Raw genomic sequence first — 19312 nt, 5'->3', positions numbered from 1 at the left:
GGTTTATGATTATATACCAGTTATGAAAATACCTTTTGCTAATTAGCAAAGGTTAGCTAAAGTTAGAATTTACTTTAAAGCACATGTGTGTCTCAGTACCGCCTCGTATGGTTTTAAGAAAAGAAAAGCCTAGTTTGAAATGAAAGAATCTCAAACTGTAGCACAGTCCATTCAAATTACAAAATGAAGTGGGTTACACAAATGCATTTTTAACAGGAATGACCCGATGCTGCATGGCTGTGCTGCTCCATATTTTATAAGATGTGTAGGTTGTGATGGAAGATCTGTTTGCATGTTGATGCCGTCAGGGGCAAATCCTCACATGCTGATCATGCATCATCCCACTGATGTTTTATAGATGTCCCACAACAGCTGGCCTTCTTTTGTTGCCCTCTCCTGAAAAATAACCCTCTCATCTCAGTTTACTGTTTGTCCACATACTTTTACTATTTGACAGGTTTATGACCTCCACTTAACACAGTCTCACACGGTGCACTTGCTTGTGTCACACAGACACTGATATGCATGTGTCTGAGTGCACATACAAAGAGGTTTCATCAGGGGCAGTTACAGTGCTCAGGAAACATCAGCTGATAGCCCATTTTGGACATATGGCGTAAACAACTTCACTTCCTTGAGAGCTTTTAAACCAGTGTTTGAACTGTACAGTTGAAACCAGAAGTTTACATACGCTATGCAAAAAGACGCATAACACTTTTTTTCTCACTGTCTGAAGTTAAATCAGACTAAACCTGTCCCATTTCAGGTCCGTTAGGATTAACACAATTATTTGGTAACTTTTGCTAAATGTCACAATAATGAGAAAGAATATTTTAGAGAATTTTTCATTTGATTTAACTTCAGACAAAAAAAAGTGTTATGTGTTTCTTTGCACAGTGTATGTAAACCTCTGGTTTCAACTGTATGTAAAAGGTTTTGCTATATATATTTTTTCTGCTCAACACACAAAACCTTAATGAAAAAGATTCAGTCATTTGAAGGCGCATTGGGATGAAAATAATAAAGTGTCCTGTGTGTTTTCTCTCGCTGCTGTCTGTCCTCAGCTCCCGGGTCTGTCCACAGTGGAGACAGCGGTGAGTAGTTCATCACGACCTACCTGACAATCGCTTTCTTTTCCAAGTTACAGTAGTATATAAACATTATAAACTTACATTGTTCTACGTGCATTTTAAGGTCACAATCATACCATTAGAATAAATGTCTGATATTTGTGGAAATACTGTAAGACCTTAAGCGATAATTTAAATGTCAGTATATATTAGAGGCCACCACTTGTACTCTAAATGATGAACGATGAATGATAAATTGATAAAGAAGTTGCTTATTAGAATTATTCATTGTCACACAGTTTGGCAACGGTGCACACTTGAAACAACCAGCTTTCCTAGACACACCTAATGAACAATCTCTGTGATGTATTTTTTAGTTGAGAATACCAGAGTTGTAGATGGGGAAAACCCATTATAGCAGTCATGCTGTACAGTCGCTCTACACACCAGCGAGTATTCCACTGGCTCCCTGACCTCGCTGTGTAATTTAATTTCCTTTCAACACGAGAGGGAAAGAGGGCAAGAAAGCAAAAAAAGAGGATGGGCGGAGCAGAGAAGAGCAAAAGAAGCAAATAGTGCAGATACAGCGATGAGGAATAACTTGAGGGCATGTGTGTGACTGCGCTGCCCTCTGCTGCTGCAGCTGAAGACGTGCACAACACATGGACGCTTGGATGCTGGTGGTTACCAATGGTTACCAACAAGAGAGATGTGGCCATGCTGGAGGAATGAACACAGAAAAATTGATTTAATTTGGATGTGATTATTATTGAAACAAATAATGATGATGGGAAGTAGCAATGCACAAAATGCTTGTGAATGCGCAGGTGGATGTAGCGCAGTTTTTATTTGTATTTTATCACGTAGTTCTCCTCCATCTTCTGGTTGAATCTAATCTAAATCTATTTCACCAGAGGATGAAACAGCACAACTCAATGACTGGTCAGAGTCACATGGCTTCATCAGAAGTCTGTCGGCTGGGCTTTAGAGAAGTAGAGGGAGCCTTGAAGTTTACAAAACAGTTAGTCTGTGATATTAGTTGATATGACAAGCAACTTTCAGTGGAAAGAGACACTGCCCCCCTATTCATAAATTGAGTGTGTTCATCATTTTGCATTACTTTGTTTGCTTGCTTTTGTTCCTGCAGACTCATACATTGCTAAATCATCGTCTCTGCCAGGCTACCGCAGGAATGGAATAAACAGGGTAAGTGTGTTAATGTGTGTGACTCTGTGTTTGTGTGACTTTAATGATTTCTCTATACTTTGTTTGATCCTTTCCCTCTATTATAATAACAAAATGCATCTTTTCACTTATGTTTGCTTCTGTCCTGGCAGCCTGTTAGCGCTGGTGCAGATTATTACCAGTATGATAGCAGCAATGCGGTTAACTGGCAGATCAGAGGTAAGACTATTGTGCAGCTTGAGTCTCCTTTTTTCACCTCATTCACCCCCCATCCTGATGCATATCATTTAGACTGTATACAATAATAGAAAGAGGTGACAACAATTGCAAACAGATGCCATGGATGATAATGGCTTTTCTCTTCTGCTTTTCTTTCAGAATACAAGGTAAGTCAAAGCAAACTGTACTGGGTCAAAGGTCTGGATCAATGCTTGATGGATAAGGATGATGTGTTCAAAGTTATACAATTTGAATTCACCTAACTCAGTTACACCGACTTCAATTAGTGTAATGTTGTTGAACGGACGACTCAAACATTGTAATAGTTTTGCTTGTGAAACTAAAAAGTCTACCACCTTGGGTGGAAACTAGGGGGAAAAGAAATTGGTAATGTTCTGCAACTAATTCTCCCATAAGAGGGACAACGGTTGTGGGCTCACACTCAAGTCTCAAGTATATAACTATAATTTTAAGTTGTCTGATAAGTTAAACTTTATTACTTAAACTGAAATGGATTCAAACATTTAACAAGACACATCATTTAATTTGTGTAAAACATCATTAGGTGTTTTTCTATACATTTGTTTGGCTGATTGGAAAGAGTTACTGGCAAATCTCAAATACAATCGTACAAGGAAGGTCTTTAATAAATGATTTTGCCGGAGTCTCCTTTTAATTAAAAGAAAGTATGAAACATTTCAGGACAAATATTTATCTTTAATCTCTTCCTCATTGGAATACTGCATGAATAATTACACTAAACTAAAGAGAGACTCAATCATTTTTCAAATTAATTCTGGCATTATTGTGTTGTAAATCCTGCTATTGGCCACTAGAGGGTTGATGACAAAAATCAAATGTTCCATCGGAGGACCTTGATAGCAGAATGGTTCCTGTGCAAGTTCAAAAATACCACATAAAATATTAATTTACAAGTATCTTTTTCAATGGTGAATTGTAATTAAGTTGTAAAAGTAAACAAGTTAAATTCCATCCTTAGTGAACCTGCCTCGACAAAGCATATGAATGCAGCTACATTTCCATGTGACATCTGTGTGCGTTTTAGTTAAATACAAGTTATTTTGTGTGTGTGTGTGTTAGATCTACCCATATGATGTCCTGATAGTGTCTGTCAGAGGACAGCAGCGTCTGCCGAGTGATGTGGACAGAGCCAGACTCGAGGTACTCTTTTACAAAATCTACTTCAATAACTGTCTTGCATGGTCAGATGAAAGTATATTGAAAACTCAGACTGACTGTTATAGCTGTCCATCGTGCCATAGCAAAAACAATTCTGAAAGGAAAGGACCTTAACCAGAAAGGACTTACTTGTGTCCTCTCCTCCCAGCGTCACCTCTCACCGGAGGAGTTTCACAGAGTCTTTGGAATGTCCATGTCTGCTTTCGATCACCTCGCCCAGTGGAAGAAGAACGAACTGAAGAAACAGGCCCGACTCTTTTGAAGCCACCAGCACCGTCCGAAACAATGCAGGTTCAACATTGTGCTCCAACAAACCCCCAAAGAGGCCCGTTGACCCCAAAGTGACTGTCACAGGGGAAGTGGAACTCTCCACAATCAAGTTTTCTACTCCTCTGATGTGACAGGAGCAGAACTGCTGACCCTCCGGTACCAACTAGCGAAAGGAGGGAGAACTTTGACTTTGAGACCCAACCGATGAGCCACAGTGGAGCTGCAACAAAGCTAAAGAGTGAAAGGAGCTGTTCTCACTCTTACCAGCAGGTGGCAGCGTGAAAACAAGAGCAATCAGGTGGAAGTCTGATGCATCACCAGGTGGACCTTAAGCTGATGTACTTGATACCACACTGAGAGTCCGCCATGCTGCTCCAAACGGGCATCCATGTTCAAAATAATGGAGGCTGTGAAGAGTAGGAGTGAATGAGTAAAATGATTCAGTGGTATTCATACAGACACTATGATCAGCCGCTCATAAGATGAAAAGAATACTGTGACTCTCACCAACATTATGGTTATTGAACGTGAGTGTTTGTTCATATGTATATGTGCAAATGATGAAACCAAAAGGTTTTCTTCTTTTTTTATTACTGGCATGGTTTTATTTTTCTGTCAGTATTTCTGAAGCCATATGAGTGTTTAGAGTTCTTCTCAATGACATGAGCAGACTGTACAGTTCACTTATAGTAGGGTTTATTGTGAATTAACCATGTCATAGAAATCAGGTTTTATTACATTTTTTTATTACATAATAATAATTATTATAAACAATTTATTTTTGCTTTTGTTATTTAAAGGAATCAACGTTTATGTTGCACAGTATATGTCACAGACAAATATCCAGACCCTCTGAATATTGAGAAAAATAAAATGCTCAGGTGAAGGAAGCAAAGGAAGAGATGAAGGAAAGAAGGATAGAGAACAGGAGGTAGTAACGACGGGGGGAACGTGTGAGGCGAGAAACAAAAAAGAAAGCTGCCAAGAGACAAAAAGTTCAGGGAGTTTAAAAAAAGAGTAAATGAATGTCACAAAAATTGTAGAAACAGAATTTGTGCGTGCGTATGTGTGTGTTTGTAGGTCTTCAACAATAGAGCAATGCATAAATGTGTTTTTTATTTAAGAGAGTAACCTATAATTTCCAAACATGTATCTGTAACTGAAACTTGTGAATAAATGATTCAACCATCACCATTTTATTATTTATTATCTTCATTATTATTTTTGATGACCCCTAAATGCACATGTTTCTGATATAGTCTTTTTATTTTTGGTTAGATATCACTAGTTCAGTGGTTTATTGAAATCTTGAAAGGATTCAAGTGAGTTTTTCTTTTTTTAAATCTAGAAATATTGGAATTTGCTAAATATTGCCATTGCTGTTAGGCTACAGCTCTGAGGAAGAAGCTGTTCCTCAGTCTGTTGACCATGAGCTTAGAGATGAGTTTTGCTTTCTTGAGTTTCCTGAAGAAGAAGAAAAAGAGCCTCTGTTGGGCTTTCTTCACCAGGTGGGAGGTGTTGATGGCCCATTTGAGGTCCTTTGTGATGTGGATTCCCAGGAATTTGATTTCACTTACACTCTCCACCTCCTCACTGTTTATGTGGAGAGGGGGAGGTGTGGTCTTGTGGTCTGGTTCTCCTGAAATCCACGATGATTTTGGGGGTTTTCTTAGTGTTCAGGACCAGGTTATTGTCAGAACACCACTCAACCAGATGTTGTACCTCCTCTCTGTAATGCGTCTCCTCATTATCTGATATCAGTCCTACTATAGTGGTGTCATCAGCGAACTTCACTAGAGGAGTGGATGGGTTTGCAGACATCGGTGTAGAGTGTGAAAAGGGCCGGACTGAGGACCCAGCCCTGTGGAGGCCTCCGGGGACAACAGACTGTAATGTGATTCTGAGCTGTACTGTTATTTGGCATAGTGGGGGACAAATCAACGACTACTATTTCATGAAGTTGCTCATATCTTTACCTCATGTTCAACACAGACTAGCAGAGATTAGTACATGGACCAGTTATTTTACCGATAAACAAAGCACTGTTAGGCACCAATTGTCACAGATATCCTTTTTGTAGGCTTGGGGAGTCAAAATAATTCAATAAGATTCAACATTGACAAAACTATATATTTAAGTGCTATGGTACTGTGGTAGGCAGTTAAAGGCTGACTTTATATACTGTAGGCTGCGGTTGGGTTGTTTAATATATAATAAAGCATTGTGTTTTATAAAGTCATGTTTTGTATTCCAAATCGTAATCCATAAAGTAAATACCTTATTTTCTGAATTCTGGTAGACTATAAGACTTCTATCGACTTAACCTTATTACTCTTGTAAGGAACCTCAGATTCTTGCTGGCAGTAATACAATAAAAAACCCAATGAACATATTCTTGATTGCATCGGTTGAAATGTGGTTATTGCTGCTTCAAAATAAGTGTTTTCAGAGTCATATTTGTGAAACGTGTGTTAATTAATATAATAATTATAATATAATTAATATAACGTGTGTTAAAAAATATAGTGTTCAGTAGGATTGTATGGGCTAGCACTAGGACCCGGGGGAGCTTTAGATGACGAACCAGCGGCTACCGAGTCACACTATAAAGCGCAGCGGCCACTCTGAGTCACTCGGCCGCACGGAGGTCCGCAGTCCTCGAGCCGACGGGTCTCTCGTTTTAACGTAACTTTTAAATGAAATTATTAAGGGATTATTACCGGAAATAAGCGCAGCGGTTCACCAAACGAAATGGACTCCAAACACCAAAGTGGTGAGCAACAGTCTTTTAACATCACACTGCAATTACTCGCGGACAAAGAATCACTGTAACTTTGCTAAGAAGCTTAACAGTTACAGACACGTAACGTTATGAGACTGTAACGTTGGACTGATGTAACGTTTCATTAACGTTAACGTTACATTACCGTCCACCGGGGATAAAATAGTCACAAGCGTGAGACCCAATACATGGAAAATACACTAAACTGATAATTTCCCTGCCAGCCTCGTCACTTAAACTCATCACTATAAGCTGCTATAACATTAGCGTAGTCTACAACATTTCAAACAACAGCAATTTGAATTCAATTTAATATCAGGCAGGTTCGGTTAGTTTATCCGAACGAACCGCCTCACGCTCTGCTCCCATTCGACCGCAGGAGTAACTGGATAATGACGTCATATCCCCCACGCGCCGGTTGGTGCCCTGTGTGCGTGTGCGCGTGGATGGGGGAGGCGTCCTCCTCCCTCAGGTAGTGTGGTGGAGCCTGATGCCAGCAGAGAAGTGCCGCGCTGAATGGCTGCTCTGTTCTTAAAACTCCTTCAGGTGACGGTGCCGCGGACAGGAAGCCGCATTGTGTGACACCAGGTGACTAAGCAGAGGCCCCTGAGTGAAAATCCGGCAATAAGAGGAGCACGTGATTGTCTGAAGGGAAACGATGACATGTTTTAACAGCCAGTCATGTTTCTTACAGTTAATTGATCTAATATTTAAACAAAAATAGAATAAAAATTGTTTTATCAAACAAACTTCTGTCTAACCTAATGATACTGTTCAAAGGCTCATTTCATTTGTTAAAATAAATAACCATAGTGTGGTCAGCTCTTATACATACAGCTGTGCAGTTGTCACTATCCTGTGCTGATAATCCCATGCATTCTGATATATGATATTATTGAAGTGCCTTACGGGTGCAACCTTTAATCACGATCAATTTTACCGTGGTCCCATCAGATATTTTGTGTAGCAGAGCCACATGTGTTATTTAATAAAGCGAAGGCTGTATTTGATTCACTTGCCCGAGTAAGCCAGCAAGTACAGTGACCTCCAGCACTACTGCCCTGAGGCCATCACTAATCAGAGAGCATTACATGTGGTGTTCTCACCTGCGCTTTTTCTTGCGGCTGGAACGCAGGCTGTGTGGGCGCTTTGAGCACCTGGGCACCCTGGAAAAAACAGGAACTGTAACAAACTGTTCAATGAGGGTCAGGCCTTGACCTCAACCATGGTCATTTTAAGGGTTCAAGGTTCAGGAAGTATTATCACAAAAACAAACACTCTACCTCTTGTCAGGAAAGCAAATCCCAAACGTTGAAATATTCCTTTTAAACTCTCACTTTTTCCGGTGGATATAATGCAAACGGCTCCGTCACATGACATGATGCCACCAGATTTAATTTGTATGTCAAACATCACAGCAGGTTTAAAAGAGAAGTTTGAGATTATGGCAAATATGCGTTTGATGAAAAGGTCATCAACCTCTCCTTTGCGTGTTGCTTTCCCGTACTTCCCGTCCGGATGGCTCCTAACTCGTTAAAACCACAGCACAAACGTCAGGGTTTTCAAATTAGACATTTACTATCTGAGGAAAGTGATAAGATAATGAAAGAATGTAATACCAGTGAGCTGCTTCTTTTAAAGATCTTGCCAGTTTTGTTTTGTGGGGGTGGGGAGGATCAAAGTGTCAGAATGAACGCTAACCAGTGCAGTGACACCATCTACTGTTGTCACGAAAACACAAATGACATGATGCTGAGTTACTGAAGAAGACTTTTGTCTGAGAAGGAGCTGGCTGGGGACGCCAAGACTTGAACTCTGACCGTGGTATGAAGAGCGCGGGTGTCTGGAGAAGGGATGGGTGACGGCAGGCGAGGGAAAGGAGTTAAAAGGAGAGGATGAGTGAGGGAGACGAAAAAAGGGAGGATGTGGGATCTGGACGGATACTCGGCCTGTGCGAGGCGGGCGAGTCAGGGAGGAGGTTCACCTTGGATTGCCGGGTTGGATCTGTAATGGATGGGAGTTGAAGCTTCGGCTTAGGAGAAGAATGGTGCATTGAGCGGTGGGATAAACAACAACAACAACAACAGCAGCTGTAGTTGTTTTGTTCTGAGCAGCAACCAAACACACTGAATCAGTTAAAATGAGAGTCTCATGGGCCAGGTCTCATGACAGCCTTCCTCGCGAGGCCTTTACGCGGCGGGACACAAAAACACGTTGGTGAAACACACCAACGTAATTTAATTGTGACGGTATATTCGCTCAAATGAATAGTCGTCCCAGTAAGTGAAGTGACGTTCCATTTGCCAACTCAAAGAGGAAATACAGTACATTTGCCATTTGATTGTGTGTGTATGCGTGTGTGTGTGTTTTTGAGCATGTGTGTGTGGAATCTGGGGTTACAAAGATCCCTCTGTGGGTTCGTCCGACCACAAGCCTCCAGAGCAGCTGATTCTGAGAAGGGGAGGGAGAGGAGGGGTCGGGGGGTTTTTCCTCCAACATTTCCTATTGATAAGTGAAGTGCAGTGGATCAATAGAGAAAGTTCAACAAATACTGAATGGGGGTTTCGGGGTGAGACTCGCAGTAGGATGGAGGAGAGAGTCAAGATCTAGGAGTGGAGAAAGGCTTCTGTCCACAGCTAAGACAGGAAACCACAGCTGCTGGCCGAGAAATACTACACACACACACACACACACAGCTGCTTGAGATATATCCTTTAACCCTGAATGGCCGTGGATTGAAGTGGTGCAGCTGTGTTGCACCACGCCCCTCTCGGACCGTGTGTGTGTGTGTTAGTTCCTGTTTTGTTATTTCGTAGGAGTTTGAGACATTGTGTTGTTTGCATTGTGGTCGTCTAATTTTGGCTCTTGCTGAGACAATGGAGTATTGTCGGACTGCGAGGGGGGCGAAGGGGGGCACTGTAGCAGCTCTTAAATTCTTTAAGATCGAGACCACTCCATCTCCTTAACGACAGGAGTCGTGTGTCGTCTAATCAGTTGTGAACAATTACCAGTATATAATGAAAGGTCAGCCTGTCACTGTACTTATGACCCACAGCTTTCTGGTTCAACGTAAGCTAATGTTCTTTTAGTCCAACATCTCTTGTGAATGGACAATGGCCTGAATGGACTCACCGTATCCTATTCTATCTCAAGTGGAAGTACAGATTTTTTTCTTTACTTTGGCTCCATTTCCTTCAGGGAAAGAAGCTTCCTGCCCCAGTCTCCCCACCTCCTTTTTCTCTCTGACTCTCTCACCTCCTCCATCCCGGCAGGACGTGTGCGAGTTTTTGAAACAATGTCAAGGTCCACAAAACACACAGGATGTCAGTATTGAACACGAAAACAATAACTTTTCAAAGAAAGCTTGAAATGTCTAAAAAGTGGGACTTCACATCGGTGTTGGTGGTGCCGGCATGAATGAAGAGACCTTACTGACAGCCCGACTCTACGGCCGATGTGGTGCCATGTCAGCTGTTGCAACAAGCAGTAAGAGGAGTTCCAAACTGACCCTGTGCCCCGCGTGCACTGCCAGCTCCGTGCTGCATGTGGCGAATTGATATTTGATGCACTTGTTGTAATGGCATAAGAATGTTAGCCATGTTAAAGGAGACATATGCTGATTTTCAGGCACATGTACTTGTATGTGGGATTTCTCCTGGAACATTTCTACATGCTTTAATGGTGTACGGACAATATTCTCTACACACAAGCAGCCCAGACAGACTCCAAAGGATGATATGTCTGAAAGTTTTTATGGCAGCAGAGCAGATTTTTATTGCCACTCTGCAAACACAATACAAATAAAGCTGTTCTGTGGTCCTCAGTTGTGATGGAGCGGCTGGTCAACGAGCTGGGCTCTCTGCTGAAGCTGCTGGATCACGAGACGGTCAGTCCCGCCACTAGCGACAAGATGGCCTCCATCCGGAACATTCTGGACTCCATGCAGCTGTCAGGTACGGAGTAAAGTCTCAGGTGTGCATGCCTTTGGCTCTGTTGTTATTTCACTGTCTTGCATACATCCGTTTCCTTTCTTTGAAAAGCTTCCAAGCATTTCTGAGATGAGCGTTTCTTTTGCAAGGTCACAGTCTATTTGCACAAAGATGAGCATTTATTTCTACCTCGTGCTTTTTTTATGGGCCAACTTCCTTCAACAAACTGCGTTAGTACAGTGTTTGTGTTGCACTTAGACACAAGCACATTGGACATGGAATCTTAGTGATGTCTTGACAGTAAATCCCTGTTTATCAAGGAGGTGAACAGAAGGACGTAGGAGGGGATAAAGGGATTGTGGTAAGAGGATAATGAGAGGTCAAAGAAAGGAGAAAAGCCACCCTGATAGTAACATTCTCACAACTGTTAGAATGTATCCGAGCTCCATTGCCCATACTTAAGGGTTTTGGAAAGAACATTTTCCACCTCAATTCAACTTTTTACTGCCAAATTGCTACAATGTTTATTTTGAATCACTTCCACGATGTCTGGGATAAACGTTCCCTGGTAAACGTTGATAAACGTTCCCACACATTTCATGACTTGAACAAAGATTGAAAAGCTCCTCTCTGCACACTCCCTAGTTGTTGAACTACTCAATTTGTTCAGTGCAGTTTATTCTGAAGAACGTCCTCTTCTCTGTACACTCTGTTAATCCTGATTGCGGTGTACACCACAATGCATGACAGTACTTTCATGCGCTTTCCAAAACCTAATTGATCTTTTCCACAGTCAACGGTTCAGACGTCTACATAAAAAGCTGTCTCTACGGCAACGGCACCAGTTTCGTGGAGTCTCTGTTTGAGGATTTCGGTGAGTTGACCTTCAGGCCAGTCGAGTGTTAGGAAGTCTTATGAGTAAATAATCACATGTGTAAATTTCCAATCATACCACAACATCTACGAAATGCAATGCATGCAGAATCCTGTGCTGTTCCATCAGACTGTGACCTGCACATGCTCAGTGCCTCTCCAGAGGAGCACAAAGAGCACACAGAAGAAGAGGAGACGGCTCAACTCTGTAAATCGGTGAGTCGTCCACACAGCGTGTGACCGTCGGGCCCTTCGCCCCCGGGTTCCTCGCAACTAAAACGTTGGTTTAACTTTCCCTTCAGACACCGAATGACACGCCCCCTCCTCTGCCAACCACCCCCCTCCCCGATGACTACTACGAAGAGGCTGTTCCTCTTGACCCTGGTTCCGCGCCTCAGTACTTTACCACCAACATGAACAGTTCTGTACACAAACTCCTCAACCCTAAATATGCATTCATTATTGCAACTAAACAAATTCATTGAAGTTTCTCCTTTGTCTCCTCTCCAGCAGCTTCCAGGGACTCCGTGGAGGACGCCTACTATGAAGACGCAGACGATAACTACCCCATCACCAGGATTAATGGGCCGCCCAAAAACTCCTGTGAGTCCACCCGCTTTTGTGCTTACTCATGTCCCAATGTAAATGTATGCAGTGCACACCGATTGACACAAACCAAATGTTTTTTGTTTGATAAATGAATCATGTGGGTTTCTTTGGTGCCCAGACAACGACTCCGATGCTCTGAGCAGCTCGTACGAGTCCTACGAAGAAGAGGAGGACGAGGAGGGCAAGGGACGACAACAGGCCGGGGAGAGTCCGGAAGAACCAGTAAAAGACTGCCGCATCTGTGCCTTCCTACTGCGGAAGAAGCGCTTTGGCCAATGGACTAAGCAGTTAGTCGTTGTCAAAGACCAAAAACTGCAGGTCAATGGAGCTTTTTATTTTATCTTTGTAACCAAAAGTCCTAATGCATATTATTATTTGTGATGAAACCTTTCAAAGGTTGTATTATAGAAACAAAGAAAGTACTTTTGTGATAAAGGCATCCCACTCTCTCCCTTTTTATAGTGCTATAAGAGCATCAAAGAGAGCAGCCCCCACACAGAGCTTCCTCTGAATCTGTGTAACGTCATATACGTCCCGAAGGAAGGCCGGAAAAAGAGACATGAACTGCGCTTCTCGTTGCCTGGAGGCGAAGTTCTGGTCCTGGCGGTTCAGAGTAAAGAGCAGGCCCAGCGGTGGCTCAAGGTACCTTTTTGTTCACTATGTCGGAGGGCCGGTGCTGTGACGGGCACAGTCTGCGAGGACGATGGGGGGGGAATATGAGGCGAAGGAGAAAATACGTTTTCTTTTGCTGGAAACAGGTGGTGCAAGATGTTGGAAGCCAATGCAGCAACACTGAAGGATCCACGTCTCCGATTATACAGAGGAAGTTGGAGCTTGACAAGGTACGTGCATGTGTCACTGCGTCTGTTACTTACAGTATGGTCTTTTTTTTACCACTTGAACCAGACACAACCTCTTAAGTGTTTTGTCTAAGAGAGTTGCATCTTGCTGTTTTCTTATTCTGACTTCACTGCAGAAGCATTCTGAGATAATTCTATAGTTTTTACATTTTCGATGACATCACCTCCCGATGCCGTGACACAACTGTTCCTTTGGCTTCACGCTGCAGTGAGCAAAGAGACATTATTGTGGTCGCTGAGCTGGGCAGCCTTCAAAGAGCCACACAGCTGCAGAGCCAACGAGCACAGTGCACGCTGACATGGCACTTACACCCCATGTAGGCAGAGTAGCTTCTAAAAGCAGTCTTTTTTTGTTTTTTACTTGCGTGTAACTTTTGTTGACGCTCAGTCAACGGATAGAGGGATGTGTAAATGGTGTAACAGAAGAATAAGTGAGGCTGGTTTCCACTTGCTCCTTGCTTAGGTGCTGCAGTGCGAGCGGCAGGCATCGGACTCTGACAGCGGGCCGACAGCAGAAAACCAGTCCACTGCACTGGGACCAGGACGGGACACCAGTGACTCACTGAGTAGGTTTACCTTCATAAGCAAGTATTTGTTCTTTCACTAAATGCCACAGACACTTAACAGTCTTAACTAAGACCTACAATGTCAGAACATTTTTGTGCAAAAGGGTTATTACTTGAGGCCCCTAATTGACCTTTTAACCTTAACCCATACCTAAAACCAAGTCTTAGCTCTCCATATGGATCTTATTAAAGTTAAAGCGACAGGGCATAATAATAGATATGTCTGTAATTGTGCCAGTTAGATTTTCCACTGCAAACTGTTCCACGAGTGAGCTGCTCTTGTTGAAAAGGCTGACTGTCTCGTCCTTGGTTTGATACAATCCCCTCGAGCCACAGATCTAGTGTATCTTTCAGTTGTTTTCTTATTTATAAAAGCAGTAAAGGAGGGTGAAGCAAAGCAACGCAGCATCTTAGAAACAAGACATGGGTCTGCGAATTAGAGGCCGTGAAGACTAAAATGTCCTCGCCGTTCCAGAAATGTCCGGACTGTCGTAGTCTTGAAGTCGAGGCTCCCGGACATACAAAAGCAAACATACACATCCTTTAATGGTCTGATCTAAAGCTCATTTACTATTTCTGTTTATCTATCCACTGAATCAGGAAGGACAAACACAGCCATATTGTTTCAGTCTTGTTTTGACCGGTTTACTGGCCGAGCTGCTCTGAACCTAAAGAGACGAGAGAGAGAAAGGCAGAGACGGGAAGTGAGGCGCAAACAGATATGACATCCTTCCTGTCCTGTCTTCCTACTATTGTCTCCCATTGACATCATAGGAAGTAGGGTGGACACAGCCTGCAGCACCTGGTGCATATAGTGTGAACACATGTATCACAGCCTAGGGATATATTAAATATAAAATGACCTGATCCTGATTTCACAAGAATTTTCCTCTTTCATTTGCATGCTTTATTTTATTGTTGTCAGTCTGGTCTATTCTCGAGAAGGCAATATCTCAAAAGGGTCTTGAGCAAATTTCTTCAAATTTGATCATGTTCTCCTTGAGTACAGGTTGTTGGTCAAAGGTCACTGTGACCTCACAAAACACATCTGTGACCTAAACTCAATAATTCATATGATAATTTCACACAAATATCTGATAAAGTGATGCATTCGTGGATTCATAAACTGAATTTGGGTATTTTTATTATTATTAATGCTGCTCATGTGACACAAACACTTCTAAATACTAAACTGAGGCAGCATGGTGGATCTCTAATGTAAGAGTGACCACCCAGAATCTGTATATCAAGTGCTCCTCAAAACTATGACCACAGGGAGAGCCCCAGCACCGTCTGACCAGGGTGCGTTTGATTTTAGACAGGGGGAAGCGCGGAACCTTCTCTGAGCTGACGGGCTCGATGAGCAGAGCTGCTGGGAAGAAGATCAACCGGATCATCACTTTCTCCAAACGGAAACCTCCTTTACCAGGAGAGCCTCCCTCGGCTTCTGGTCATCACGACAACCCCCGCTGCGGTGAGGACCCGGATTGATTAAGATTGTTTTTGGATGATTGTCTCGCTGTTTGTGAATTGCTTGTGTAAGTAACTGATTGATGAGGAAAGCACTGGCAGAAGTGTTTTGGTTTGAGAACAGGTACTAAAAAGGATGTAAATGTCTGCCGTGTGTTTCCTCCCGTTCACATTCCTCCTCTCTGCTTCTGCAGGCTTCCTCAGTGTGTGTCTGAGCGGCTCTTGGAAGGAGCATTGGTGTGTGGTGCGAGGAGGAAACTTGTACATGCAGAAGGAACCCGGGGACCGGCGGCCACCGGTCATCGTGGTGCCGCTCAAAGGTGCAGAAGTGGCGACAGGCGGCCTCGGCCCCAAACATCCCTTCTCCTTCTGCATCCTGCAGGAGGGCAGCGAACTAGCATCTTTAGAGGTACGACATGGAGGTATCCAAAGATCACTTTTAACCGGCAGAGGAGGTTTCATTTTTTGGGCTCTTTTTCATGATTGTGGCGACAGAAGGTTATCGTGCGCAGTGATGGGATTTCTCCAGTAACCAAGTGGCTTTGTTTGTGCGTCCACCAGGCGAGCTGCTCGGAGGATCTGGGCCGCTGGCTGGGCGTGTTGTTTGCAGAGACCGGCAGCGCCACGCTCCCTGAAGAGCTGCACTATGACTACATCGACGTGGACACGCTCACTGACATCCGCCACGCCGCAAGGCACTCCTTCCTGTGAGTCTCTTCCAGTCGAATGTGCTCGTGTGTTTCCGCATGTCATTTATGGGAGTTTTCTGTAGCTTTTATCCCAAAATACATCCGTCTCTGTGTTTTTTTCCTCTCAGATGGGCCACGACCACTGCGGCTTCCTCCAGCAGCGCCTCGACAGACTCCAGGACATATGACGAGGTCTATGAAAGCATCGAGGTAAGGACACATGTGAACCAGTGATAAAATATGATATCATTAAACATGGTGATGCTTTAAAGCTTCTGGAGTCTTCAGCCCCTCCCATCCTCGGCTCTTATCATGCTCAGTGCTCAATGTTTTATTTGTTTTATCAAATTACATGTAAATTCCCTCTCATGACTTATGGCTATACAGATTTTATTTATATCTTAAACACACAGATGCACAAAAATAAGACTTCTTGAAAGGTAGTAAATGTGCTTGTTTTTCCTCCTGCAGGCGGATGTGGAGAGCAGAGCTGGCCAGGTGAGACGCCATGCCTCCTTCTCCAGCAGGGACTCTGAAAAAACTGAACAACAGGCAGCGGTTAAGAGACACGCCTCCAGTGAGTCTCACTTTGTTTCACAACGGGTAGTTAAATAGGTCAATTACTTTTGTGTTTCTCATCACATTCTATTTATATTCTGCCACCTATTCTGGTAGATGTAAATCCGTACGCACGGTATGGCAAGACGCGTGCAGAGGAAGACGCCAGGCGCTACCTGACTCAGAAGGAGGGGCTGGAGAGGCAAAAGGAAGCGCTTCGACATGCACTGGTTACCCTCCGCATGGAGAAGAAGGAGGTGAAGGAGGAGATGAAGAGCGCTGCAGGTCAGAAACGCATCATACACACAGCACTGTTTACGCCTCAGCTTCGTAGCACTACTAGTGTGTGTGTGTGTGTGTGTGTGTGTGTGTGTGTGTGTGTGTGTGTGTGTGTGTGTGTGTGTGTGTGTGTGTGTGTGTGTGTGTGTGTGTGTGTGTGTGTGTGTGTGTGTGTGTGTGTGTGTGTGTGTGTGTGTGTGTGTGTGTGTGTGTCCAACCAAAGGTCATGGTGTGGAACAGCGGTTAGCCAAGCTGGAGACGCTGTGTAAACAGAAAGAGGAGGAGAGGGTAGAACTGGAGCTCAGACTGACCGAGGTCAAAGAGAACCTGAAGAAATCGTTGGCTAGAGGAGCTTTGGGTCCTCCCACTGACACAAAGATCAGCAACAAGGTAGGCAGCCACGCTCTCCTGTATCTCTCATCATCAGTCAGTTATCAAACTCTGGCCACCTAATGGAGACATTCAATTACTGTAAATCCTAAATGAATGACCTCTGACATTTGGCGGTGTTCTTTGTGTGTGTGTGTGTGTGTGTGTGCAGGCACAGGGCACTAAAGTGGAGAAGGTTTACAATGAGACTCTGCCCATTAACTCTGCAACTGAGCTGCGTAAACGCCCACCAACTCTCTACGCCTCCTCCAAGGGGAATGTCATGCAGAAGGCAAAGGTAGTGTGTGTGTGTGTGTGTGTGTGTGTGTGTTACACGTTCAACCTCAAACTACCTTAAAATACCAATGAAATATCTGGGATTACCAGACTGCTGTGTGGGACATTTTCCCTTCCTTTCCAAATACCTATAGCGTGAATCATTACAATGATCTAAATCTGTGTGATGGTTTCCAGGAGTGGGAGTCAAAGAAGGGGACCTAGACTGAAAGAATCCTGGATTGACAGGTGGATACATGCAGAGAAAAGAACTGAGCAGTGAAGGGAGCATGTGGAAGAAGAAGAAACTGTTAAAGATAACTGGCTCTGGGAAGAAGATGAGGAAGAAGAAGCAGAGGTGAGCGGGGGAAGAAGAGAGACTGAGGCACAATCTTTCCTTCTCACCTGTCAATAAAAAGAGGAACCTTTGCAAGTAGAGTCCGCATGGTGCCGTCGCAACCACTGTACATATGACAGACGCCATTGATGTACCAGTGCAGTATTAATGTGGATAGGGGTGAACAGTATTGTTAACATTTGCACAGGGCTGCAGGAAGGGAATTATTTCAGAAATGCATCACAAAGCGAGGGTGTGGTTCATGAACACTGAGTTGTTACAGGAAGAACTTTCACAGATTTTATTCCCTTTTTAAATGGATCCATATCCTGACATTTTTATTACCTTAAGTTATCTTTATTAGAAAGAGAAGTAACCCACATTTTGTGTATTTAAACCATTAGGGAATCATATTGAGTATGGCACTGTTCCTGAAACAAACAAGTAAATGTTTATTATTGCAATGTGAAACTATTGGGTTTTCAACCATTATGTGTATTTTTTTGCATTTTGCACTTTATCTTGTTGTATTTTGTGATTACACAAATGGAAATTTAGCGTTTGCACCCCGTTAAAATGTTTGTCTACTTTCTCTGGTCACCAGCGACACGAAAGAACACACGAGGAGTAAACGATGGCTTTATTACGACCTGTTGTCTAATGGACTGTTTCTTTTAGAGTTCCTTTGTTTCAGCCTTGGACCTCATCAAAAGATTAGTTTAGTGGAAGAAACCAGCAGCAGAATCACAACTCTGAACTATAAGCGCCATCTAGTGGTGAAATCGAATAAAAGCAGTAGCTTGAATATTTTTATGTTTTTCAAATTCCAGAATTTGGCTACGCAACCAATCAACGTAATGAATTCTAATTATTAGAAATGGATTAGTTGATAAACTGAGTTTTGATCTTAAATTTTTTTTTTTTGTATTTGATAAAATGCTCCTGGAGGAAAATACGTCAACACCGCAAATGAATTATAGAACTATAGGATATATATTTTTATATAAATGATCCTAATGGACTGGCACACATGCATCATGTCTCAATTTGTGGTACATTGGCAGATGGACAGATAGCTGGACGTACGCCTTTCCACGAATTCAAATCCTGTCTCAAACCTGCATTACAATGGAGGTGAATGCAATCTCCTTTATGTTCCAGAACGTAAAATGAAAACCAAAAAAACAACATGTACTATATAATTGTTTTTTAAAGAACCTATTCCTCCACAAAATAACCTAAATCCATTTGACTCCCTTGTAGTGAAGTGGAGGAAATCCGCATGCCACGACAGGTTAGCGATGCATGAAGTGTTTCTGTAAATGAGGTGAACTGACAGCAGTTTTTATTGATGAAATCTAACACAAGGATGGGGGAATGAACAAAATAAGACGAAGCTGTAAGTTCTTTAAAAAGAGTTTATTTAGTGCATTTCTAGTTTGTCCACAGCAGGAACCAAAATATGAAGTTAATCTGTGCTCCCATTGGTCCAGGGGCTTCTGGCTCTGGTCCAACACCACTGGTCCATTAAAGTGTTGCAATAGTATTGGTCCAGTAGTGTTCCAATACGCTTATCGGTTCCCTAACTAGTTTTCACTTTAGGTCAAGAAGACCGGAAAAAGAAAAGAAAAACGGACCTTTGGCATGCTGCTACTGAGCAGAGGTCCACAAGCTTCCATGCAACAATAAACAAACCGCCAGGGACGACAACAACAACAAACAGAAGTAAGCATGGAAGCATATATTATATAGTAAATCTAATTCATTTTTT

General features: G+C 42.9%; 2 protein-coding genes across 8 annotated transcripts in view; both read left to right on the top strand.

Moving 5' to 3' along the window:
* The window catches only part of LOC119215592 (actin-binding LIM protein 3-like), a 29557-nt gene extending 24422 nt beyond the window's left edge, over positions 1 to 5135 (top strand). For 3 of the 4 annotated variants that reach the window (XR_009942510.1, XR_009942512.1, XR_009942511.1), the window contains 5 exons: positions 1065 to 1094; positions 2218 to 2276; positions 2408 to 2474; positions 2634 to 3656; positions 3823 to 5135. Coding sequence is in view for 1 of the 4 variants with exons in the window: in XM_037467862.2 (XP_037323759.2) it covers positions 1065 to 1094; positions 2218 to 2276; positions 2408 to 2474; positions 2634 to 2641; positions 3576 to 3656; positions 3823 to 3936 (359 nt within the window). In the remaining 3 variants the exon portion in view is untranslated. The remainder of the gene's footprint in view (positions 1 to 1064; positions 1095 to 2217; positions 2277 to 2407; positions 2475 to 2633; positions 3657 to 3822) is intronic. The other variant, XM_037467862.2, reaches the window with a different exon arrangement.
* Positions 5136 to 6565: 1430 nt separating this feature from the next.
* On the top strand, positions 6566 to 18514 carry LOC119215766 (actin filament-associated protein 1-like 1). 4 transcript variants are annotated; one of them, XM_037468197.2, is made up of 19 exons: positions 6566 to 6717; positions 10551 to 10679; positions 11449 to 11529; positions 11638 to 11744; positions 11831 to 11948; positions 12042 to 12131; positions 12256 to 12455; positions 12600 to 12779; positions 12896 to 12979; positions 13461 to 13563; positions 14882 to 15037; positions 15228 to 15442; positions 15595 to 15740; positions 15851 to 15932; positions 16194 to 16299; positions 16398 to 16565; positions 16783 to 16949; positions 17101 to 17226; positions 17403 to 18514. In XM_037468197.2, the coding sequence occupies exons 1-19, from the start codon at positions 6696 to 6698 to the stop codon at positions 17427 to 17429; spliced, it is 2307 nt and encodes a 768-aa protein (XP_037324094.2). In that variant the 5' UTR covers positions 6566 to 6695; the 3' UTR covers positions 17430 to 18514. The 4 variants fall into 4 exon arrangements, with proteins under 4 accessions (XP_037324094.2, XP_037324096.2, XP_037324093.2 ...); XM_037468199.2 differs by having other exon boundaries at positions 11659 to 11744; positions 17403 to 18513; XM_037468196.2 differs by having other exon boundaries at positions 12039 to 12131; positions 17403 to 18512.
* The last annotated feature ends 798 nt before the right edge of the window (positions 18515 to 19312 follow it).

Source organism: Pungitius pungitius, chromosome 16 (assembly GCF_949316345.1).
Source record: "Pungitius pungitius chromosome 16, fPunPun2.1, whole genome shotgun sequence".
NCBI classification, from domain to species: Eukaryota; Metazoa; Chordata; class Actinopteri; order Perciformes; family Gasterosteidae; genus Pungitius; species Pungitius pungitius.
This window is presented reverse-complemented; position numbering and strand designations above follow the sequence as displayed.

What these genes read in the sequence shown, in the direction of transcription:
- LOC119215766 (XM_037468196.2), top strand. Translation starts at nt 6,696, where the DNA reads ATGGACTCCAAACACCAAAGTG. An exon ending in AGGCCCAGCGGTGGCTCAAG is followed by an intron (nt 12,780 to 12,895) that starts GTACCTTTTTGT and finishes TGCTGGAAACAG; the next exon opens with GTGGTGCAAGATGTTGGAAG. An exon ending in GCCGCAAGGCACTCCTTCCT is followed by an intron (nt 15,741 to 15,850) that starts GTGAGTCTCTTC and finishes TTTTCCTCTCAG; the next exon opens with ATGGGCCACGACCACTGCGG.